Raw genomic sequence first — 9,569 nt, forward strand, 5'->3', positions numbered from 1 at the left:
TGTGGAGTAAATAAATAAAATCATAATGATTTTATCCCACTATGTATGTGTGTGCGTGTGTGTCACACTGTCATGTGATTATATAGTTTTGCAGTGACAAACGAAGCAGAGCTACTATTAAAGTCTTAAAACTTTTCAGTCTCTGCCTTCTTCACCTGCAGGTCTGATGCTCTAAAAAACTCACTCATGAAAAAACATGATGGATTACTACTTTTTTCCAGACTGAAATACTTTTATTCCCTTTCTTTTTTTGCTAGTTCACTGCTTTGCCGTTCTTGTAGGTCATTTTCAAGTCTGTTTACTAAGAAGTAAATCTGAGGAAGCTTGGTGGACATTGCTTCCATTTAAGTCTGCATGGAGCTGCAGTTTTAATTCTGGTAAAATATATAAACAATCGTACTATTAATTCTTCGTTTATATCAGGGGTAGGCAACCTAAGGGGGCCGGATGCAGCCCATTCCCCTTCTCAATCCAGCCTGCGGACGGTCTGGGAATCAGCGTGTTTTTACATGAGTAGAATGTGTCCATTTATTTAAAATGCATCTCTGGGTTATTTGTGGGGCATAGGAATTTGTTCATTTCCCCCCACAAAATATAGTCATGCACACCACATGGTCTGAGGGACAGTGGACCGACCCACGGCTCAAAAAGGTTGCTGACCCCTGGTTTATATGGACAAACAAGGCTGCTTTTGTTGTTTAGTCGTTTAGTCGTGTCCGACTCTTCGTGACCCCATGGACCAGAGCGCACCAGGCACTCCTGTCTTCCACTGCCTCCCATTTATTTATTTATTTAGTGGGAAGCTACTGTGTGCTCAGTGGGGCCAAGTACAATGCAAAATATTATATTTAGAAAGGTTAACTAATCTGTATTATGTGAGCACACCTATCTTGAGAGCCTCTGGGCTGAGCAGTGGTCAAGTCTACCTTTTCCTCCTGGCATCAGCAGGCCCTGCCCCTCCCACCTCAATGGTTGGCTGGCATCCGGGAGGCAATGGAGTTCACCTTCAGGGTTGAAGTCAAACCGTTGGAGAGTTACAGGAGAGACATGTGTTGTTGCAGCTGGGGCAGATGTTGTTGCTAGCTTCCGGCACCAGGCCCGTTGGCAAACCAACTCTGTGTTACAAAGATGTCTGCAAACGTGACGCGAAGGCTGGCAACGTTTGGATTTGATATCCCGCTTTATCACTACCCGAAGGAGTCTCAAAGCGGCTAACATTCTCCTTTCCCTTCCTCCCCCACAACAAACACTCTGTGAGGTGAGTGAAGCTGAGAGACTTCAGAGAAGTGTGACTGGCCCAAGGTCACCCAGCAGCTGCATGTGGAGGAGCGGGGAAGCGAACTCGGTTCACCAGATTACAAGTCCACCGCTCTTAACCACTACACCACACTGGCTTGGGAATCCGTTGCAGATGACCACAGTTCTTGGAGACGCACAAATCAGGTCATGCATCCATAGCAGTGACCAGAAGAGGAATGACTGCTGGGAGGAGCGCAGAGAGGAGAAACACCTAAAACCCAGGAATTTCAAAGCCCTCCCAAGGGTAGAACATCACCCAGCTCACAGACAAGGAGCAGTAGTTTTTCATGCATTGCCGGTAATCCCCACTCTCAGCTGTTAGTGGTTTCCTGGCAAATGCTGGGTACTTGGCAGAGAATCGAACCTGGTGAAGTTGCAAAACAGGCTCAGCTGTTTGTGCTTTCATTTTTAAAGCGTCTGCTATCTCCGTCTGGGGTTGCACGTAGACTCACGCGCACACACACACCCCGCTTGGCAAGAAGGCAGACAACTGGCGTTACAAAACACTTGGCTTCCTTCCTTCCCTATATCACTGGGTGCCACACCCAGCAGCTGGGACATTATTCTGGGCGATAAAGTTCAACCCAGCAGGTTGTTTTTGCTGCTGCCTGTCTGCCTTCCCCGGCACAAAAGCCGCCCCTCGCTGTACTATTTCTGGTGTCGCAGCACTGCTGCAGAATTGGGACACATGATCTCCGTAGAATTCCACCGCAGATTGAAAGGGCGAAACCTCTGCCTCCCACCCAAACATCAGAGAGAAGCAGGAAATTGCTTCAAGGGCTTCCATGAACCACAGCAACCGATATACGTATCAGAGAAGTAAGCCGTGAGGTGGGTTGTAATTGAGGCATAGCTCACCCCTTCCAGGTTTGCTCAAGAGGCTAACCTAGAGAGAATGGAGCTTCTAGGCCAGGTATACTCTATCTGAAGAGCATAGGAATCAAGATGCTTTAGTGCAACTCTCAGCCTGATTTACTCAAAGCCCCCCTTGTCGTTTATTTCTCCACCACACCGTAAACTGAACACTAACAACTTGGCTTCTGTAGTTTTCTCCTGTAGGAGACGCCGCTGTGCTTAGAGGCTGATTTAAAGTTGTTTCCCAACATAAATGTCTTCGGCCTCGGTCTCCATATTCAAAGGGAGAATCAGCCAAAAAGCAAGATCAGAAACTAGTCTCAACTAACCTCTTCAGCACCAGGAAGGCTCAATGTGTGAACAGGAGGGGATCATTCAAAGGGTTGCAATGGTCAGCGTGCTTCTCTAGATGATGGAATTTGTCACTTCTGCAGAGAGGGGCTGTTTAAATTATAAGCCAAATTTCAGAAGTGATGACGAACCCATAAATTGCTTGTTCACTGAGGTTCTGCTCCAGAGGTAATGAGTCTTAAAGGGTCCGTGAACCAGGTGCAAAAACAAAAAAAGCTTTCCCCAATGCCATAAAGGTGCATGCAAAATATTTTGTATAGGTGTTAATGGGTTGTTCACAGCTTTCATCAGATACCCAAAGGGTCTATGAGCCCAAAAAGGTTAAGAACCATTGCTCCAAATTCAGTGCGGCTGCAAATGACTTCCCATCCCAGCTCACACTTCCATCTCCTTCTGTTAAGTGTTTCCAGCATTCCTAGAAGGAAAACAAGAAGTTGCAGTTCACCTATATTTTTTACAGCCTTCAGGGCCCAGTCAGCCTGCAGTGGGCAGAAGGCAAGGCTAGGCCCATTCCGTTGGCTTGTTTCGACCCAATTTTTTTATGCTAACTACGCTGTTGAAAAAAGGCACGGCAAGATCAATTGCTACATGACAGTTCACACCCTCTAAATCTCTGCTTAGCTGAAAAGCTTCCTTGGTGGGCTCACTTTCAGCCTAACTTCCTAACAGGGTTGTTAAGAGGGAAAAGAGGATATAATGCCATAAATGCTGTCTTGGGCTTCTTGGGGGAATATGAATGTGAAGAGGGAAAAACTAAGGGTCCTCTGTTGCCTGCTGCCAGGACCCATAGTCACTAAGCACTTTTCAGGAGCAAAGCAACCTTCCTATGAACACAGGAATGCAACCCATTACAAGGAATTATAATCCTGGAAGCAGCTTAGCAAGTGTTCCCATCAATCTTACATAGGGTGAGTTCTAATGTTCCAGCGATGTTACCCTATGTGCTTTCTGGGGTTCAGGTGCTCAGCAAGAGTCTCGTACTCACATCCACATTTTCTGAGGGAAACAGAGCAAGGGGAAGGCCTTTCTTGACGCCTCCCTCTCCGGAGAGGTTTTCCCAGGATCACAAGTCATTAAGTCGCAAATGGATTTAATATTTTTTTAATCATTAAATTAATCATCCCATAAAACAAACTCTTGCAAATCACAATAAATAGAATAAATCTGCCCTCCTTTTAAAATCTACTATATACACAGCTCAGATCCACAAATTCATTACAGGGAACAAGCTGCCAAAAACAAGGCTTAAACATTTTTTTTAGTCAAAGATAACAGAAGAGAACTACTACAAGGCTGAGATGGAAACAGTTGTTAATGGCTAAGGGACCGCAAGGCCCCCCCAGAGAAGATCATACAGAAATTAGGGAGAAATTGCAGGGTGGATAAAGATCTCTTTGGGAACAGAATCCTGTGCAGTTAGATGCTGTGGAGTTCTGGACTCTGCAGGGGAAGAGCCGAACATTAAGGGTGTGCAGAAAGCACACCCAGAGCTCTCCCAATAAGCTGGTATTCCTCATGAAGACTGAGGGGTGGGGAAAGGGAGAGAAGCAAAGGTCCCCAGCCTAGCATTGCCTTCAGGGATGCTCTTTGCATCAGAACCTCCCCATCCCACCTGAATACTGCAAGGAGATGTGTAGACCAGCGGCTAGGGCCTCCCCAAGACAAGAAGCGGGAAATGGTAGTTAGAGTTAAGGCACGCTGGCCAAAGCTGAGTGCAGGATGGTACAAGGGCCATCTGGCTGCCGGGGAGAAATTCAGAAGCGGATAAGAGAGCTCATAAAATACACATAAATAGCAACAACAGCAAATAGAATCAAACACACACTCTGAGGTAGGGCAGGTGAAGCTGCCTTTGTTCCAGGGCCCTGGGAAGAAAGGGAGAGTCTTTGGGGAAGGGGGCCTCAAAACACAAGAGAGAGGAGGTGGCTCAGTGCTGATCCTGCTCTCTTTGCAAGGTGGCCCTTCCTCGGGTTAAGCTGGGGCAGAGAGGAGCTGCTCCAGGATGCCCTGGATGTGTGAAAGCCCCAGGTGCTGCGCGAGTTCCAGCGGCGTCCGCCCGTCAGAGTCTCGGTGCTGCAGCTTGGACTGCGGCGCCAGGAAGAGGACCACGTCCGCATGGCCTTCCCGAACAGCCAAGTGGAGGGGCAGCGAGCCGGAAGCATCCGCGACGTTGACATCCGCGCCGTATTCCACCAGGATTTTCAGGGTGTCGAGGAAGCCCGTGCGGGCAGCGTCGTGAGCGGGCGCCGTGCCCGACTCGTCGCGGACGTTAGGGTTGGCCCCTTGCTTCAGCAGCTCCTGCGCCACAAAAACGTTCCCGAACATCATTACCTGGGGGGGGGGGGGGAATAAGGAATCAAATGGCTGTCAAATTGGCTAGGCTGTTTTCTGATGGGCAGACAAGCCACGTTCTGACGGAAATAATATTTATGGATTGCGGCCAGAGCAACACAAATGCCATGCTTCTTTGATTTTGGAATTTTGATGTAATCTATTGTGGAAATTGCTATGGAGACAATTGTCACGCAACCAAGAAGGGACCGGATGGGGCGACTTTAAAGACTTCAGCTCAGACACCACCTGGCATCCATTACTCAGCCAAGGCAGGATCTTTCCCCCCACATGTTGGTTGCAAGCAGTTGCTCTGTGCCCCTCGAGTGACCCTGCTGAGCTGAGCCCCAGCAGCAGGAAAGAGGGCAGCCTGTGGAATCTATGCCTGCCTCTTGTTGACAGAAGAACAGTTGTTGGTATCTATGCTTTGGAGGAACTTCCCAAGACTAGCAGAAAGATGAGTTGGAGGAGGCTATAAAAGGGAAGAGAGATGGGTACTGTGGTCCAAAATCAAAGGGAAAGATGCCACCGGGAGACAAAGGAAGGGTGAGTTCCAGACAAGGATTGGGGCTAATTTCTAAAGGGAAGCGAGAAGGAAGACGGGCTCCCAAATAATCTCCAGGACCAAAACCAGAGTCTGCCTCGCCTACCTGTAGCGCGGTCTTGCCAAAGCGGTTGAGCGCGTCCGGCTGCACCAGCTCTTCGAAGAGGAGGCGCCGCACCTCGCCGGTGTCTCCCCGGGCGGCAGCCCCGCTGAGCCGGTCCCCGGCGCTCCCCGGCTGCATGCCCGCGACGACGCCTGGACGGGGGAAGAGAGCCGGGAGGGCCCCGGGCGTGAGAAGGGCCAGCAGGTCGCCTGCCCGGCCGCCCTGCACCCAGAGACGAGGAGATCCGCAGCGAATCCAATTTGCACAGATGCATCTCCGCGCGAAAGAGGGGGAGAAGCACTCTGCATAAGCTCAGATGGACCCCCGCGCCCTTCGGGGCTTGTCAACCAGCCGCCCGGCGGCTTTCCCCACCCCACCCCACCCCACCCCCGCCACTGCCGCAGCAGCCTACCTTTGCTCCCACCGCACGGTCCCCAGTCCCGGCGGACAGCAGCCGGCCGGTCGGCCGACCCTGCCGCTCGCAGTCTCCGCCGCGGTCCGCTCCTCCTCCAGGCGCAGGATCGCCCTCTCGCTCGCGCAACTCGAGGCCGGCAGGGCAGCCGTCGAGGGCGAGGCGGCGCTGGAATGCCGAGCCCGGGGCGGCGCCGTCCGGGGGCTCGGCTGGCTAGTCGGGGCCGCGGCTGCTGCTGCTGCGGGAAGCCGGGAGGGGAGGCCGCCCCGTCGGTGCAAAGGGTGAAGCCGGCAGAGGCTGCTAACCCCACCCCGCCCCACCTACCGAGCTGGAGCCTAGCCTGGCCCGGACAGGAGCCGCAATCCGCCGCCGCCCCTCCTTCTCCTCCCCCGGCTCCGCCCCCACGTGCCTTGTTGTTTCTTTCGCCCCGCCCCGATTTCATTCTGCGCTCTCGGCTTCGGATACAATTGTAACCTTTGCCGAGCTTTCCCTTTTCTGCCGCCGGCCAATCGGAAGCCGGCTCCGGGCAGGGGAAGGCGTCTGCCGCCTCCTGATTGGCCGCCCTGGGGCGGGACGCTGGGCGGGCCTCCGCGATTCAAACGCGCGGTTCGGGCGGGAAGAGGCTCCGAGGCTCCGATCGCGCCCTCGCCGGGTCCCGGCGAGCAACAGAGGTCGCGACCCCCGGGAAGCGGGGCGGGAGGAGGGAGGCCGGGGAGGCGGAGGCTCCCAGGGCTGCGCGCCAGGCCCTGCACTCTGCACATGCTCGCTTAGATCGTAGAATTGTAGAACTCTACAATTCTACAGACGGGACCCCTGCGATGCAGAAATCTTAACTAGATAAATCCCTGGCACTCGACCTTTGCTTAAACCAAAAGGGAAGGAGGGTCCACCACCTCTCATTGGAGTCCATCGAACAGTTCTTACTGTAAGGAAGCCCTTCCTGTCATTTAGTTAGAACAGGCACCCCCAACCTCAGCCCTCCAGATGTTTTGGGACTACAACTCCCATCATCCCTGACCACTGGTGCTGTTAGCTAGGGATGATGGGAGTTGTAGTCCCAAAACATCTGGAGGGCCAAAGTTGGGGATGCCTGAGTTAGAATTTCCTCTCTTGCAACTTAAGCCATAGGTTCGGGTCCTACCCTCTGGAGCAGGAGAAAACAAGCTCGCTCCATCTTCTGTGTGACAGCCCTTAAGATATTTGAAGATGGCTATTATGTCTCCTCTCAAGCTCAATTTTCCAGACTAAACATACCCAACTCTCTCAACAGTATCTCATAAGGCTTTCTTTCCAGACCCTGGTTCATCTCATCAGTCTTCATCATCAGCACACATAGGAGCCAACTTCTAAAGGCCGAGGTCCCTTCAGCCCCCCATTAAATATTTGAGGGGGCCACCCCCCCCCCAGGTAGATGGGCATTGCCATTCAAATGGTCTTTGTGCATCTCATCTTGTGATTAAGTGGGGTGGGGCTTACCTGGGCACCCCTGTTTGCACATGTTCCAGCTTGTCAACATCCTTAAATTGTGGTGCCCAGAACTAGAGACAGGACTCCAGGTGGAGTCTGACCAGGGCTTGCTGATCGGAAGGTTGGCAGTTCGAATCCTCGCAATGGGTGAGCTCCCGTTGTTCTGTCCCAGCTCCTGCCAACCTAGTAGCTCGAAAGCACACTAGTGCAAGTAGATAAATAGGTACCACTGTGGCAGGATGGTAAATGGAATTTCTGTGCGCTCTGGTTTCCATCCCAGTGTTCTGTTGCGCCAGAAGTGGTTTAGTCATACTGGCCACATGATCCGGAAAGCTGTCTGTAGACAAACGCCGGCTCCCTCAGCCTGAAAGCAAGATGAGCACCGCACCCCATAGTTTCCTTTGACTGGACTCAACCTTCCAGGGGTCATTTACGTTACCTTTAACCTGGAGTGGTACTATTACTTCTCTTGTACTGGACACTAATGTAGATGCAGTCTGGAATAGCATGAGCCTTTTTTGCTGCTGCATTACACCGTTGACTCACGTTAAGCTTGTGGTCTGCTAAGACTCCTAGCTCCTTTCACATGCACTACCGTCAAGGTAAGTGTCCTCTGTTTTATATTTGTGCAACTGGTTCTTCCTACCTAAGTGCAGAACCTTTCATTTGTCCCTACTGAAATTCATTTTGTTAGTTTGGACCCAGTTCTCCAATTTGCTAAGGTCATCTTGAATCCCAATTCTGTCTTCTGCAGCATTAGCTACCCCTCCCAGTTTGGTGTCATCTGCAAATTTGATGAGCATCCCTACAATTCCTTCATCCAAGTTATGTTTACTTGGGAGTCATTAGAATCATAGAACTGTAGAGTTGGAAGGGACCCCGAGGGTCATCTAGTCTAACCCCCTTGCAATGCAGGAATCTTTTGCTCAACGTTGGGCTCAAACCCAGAAATTAAGAGTCTCATGTTCCACCCAGCAGTGGTTCTCAAACTTTTCCCCCACACTTTCAGAATAAAAATTTGCGTCTGCCACACAGAATTCTTTTATTGATAAGAAATACATTGGGAAACAAAAACAAACAACTCTTAGCAGTGCTTGATTTATAACACAGAACACAACTATTTTATATTATGATCGTAGGAAATCCAGAAAGTATAAAACAATGCAGCTACAGAAGAACGTGAATCTTTCCCAAAATAGAGTATTGATTTTCCTGGAATCTTCCGGCCATGCTTTCCATCCTCCCCTGCCACACCCTTTGGGGAACCACTGTTCTCAGGGAGGAATGCACAGGGCTTGGAGCAGCACGCAATCCTATATACCTGCGTGAAGTGGGCACCTGCCAAAATCTGCTGGTGAGGGCTTTGGCTCCCCTGCCTGCTGTGTTTAGCAGGTTTCTCTTTGAACATAGATAGGAAGCTTATACAGCCGTACCTCGGAAGTTGAACACCTTGCGACTTGAACGTTTTGGCTCCCAAACGCCGCAAACCCAGAAGTGAGTGTTCTGGTTTGGGAACGTTCTTTGGAACCTGAACGTCCGACAGGGCTTCCGAGTGGCTGCAGGAGCTTCCTGCAGCCAATCGGAAGCCATGCCTTGGTTTACGAACGTTTTGGAAGTCGAATGGACTTGCAGAACGGATTCCATTCAACTTCCGAGGTATGACTACAGACATGGAACAAATCACCCAGCAGCCCCAGAACTAACTTCTCTGATTTGCACACATTCCTTTCTGCAAGATCTAAGGTGGGGTTTTGCTATTTTGTTTGTTTGAGGGGAGGGGGACACACAGAGATATTTTAAAGGCTTGAACCCAGGTTCCAGGATATTCTTTGCATTTGCTCTGCCACCGACCACTTTGCAGGAACTGGTTTGGGAGGCTTGCAAGTTTGTCTCTGAGCTGCAGTTGGTATTGCTGGATCTGCAGGGGAACTTAATCAGGCATGAAGAAGAAGAAGAAGAGTTTGGATTTGATATCCCGCTTTATCACTACCCAAAGGAGTCTCAAAGCGGCTAACAATCTCCTTTCCCTTCCTCCCCCACAACAAACACTCTGTGAGGTGAATGAGGCTGAGAGACTTCAGAGAAGTGTGACTGGCCCAAGGTCACCCAGCAGCTGCATGTGGAGGAGCCGAGACGCGAACCCGGTTCCCCAGATTACGAGTCTACTGCTCTTAACCACTACACCACACTGGCTCTCTAACTACATT

The 9,569-nt window shown here is 50.9% G+C and overlaps 1 protein-coding gene across 2 annotated transcripts; it reads right to left on the minus strand.

Moving 5' to 3' along the window:
* Positions 1 to 3,590: 3,590 nt before the first annotated feature.
* Positions 3,591 to 6,337, minus strand: CDKN2D (cyclin dependent kinase inhibitor 2D; the record flags this gene model as incomplete). Of its 2 annotated transcripts, none has more annotated exons than XM_081177168.1 (3): positions 3,591 to 4,836; positions 5,487 to 5,635; positions 6,220 to 6,337. In XM_081177168.1, 3 exons carry the CDS (start codon positions 6,335 to 6,337, stop codon positions 4,477 to 4,479), a joined length of 627 nt encoding a protein of 208 aa, XP_081033294.1. In that variant the 3' UTR covers positions 3,591 to 4,476. The 2 variants fall into 2 exon arrangements, with proteins under 2 accessions (XP_081033294.1, XP_081033295.1); XM_081177169.1 differs by having other exon boundaries at positions 5,896 to 6,271.
* Positions 6,338 to 9,569: the final 3,232 nt, after the last annotated feature.

The sequence above is a fragment of the Podarcis bocagei genome, assembly GCF_964188305.1.
Source record: "Podarcis bocagei genome assembly, chromosome: 17".
NCBI classification, from domain to species: Eukaryota; Metazoa; Chordata; class Lepidosauria; order Squamata; family Lacertidae; genus Podarcis; species Podarcis bocagei.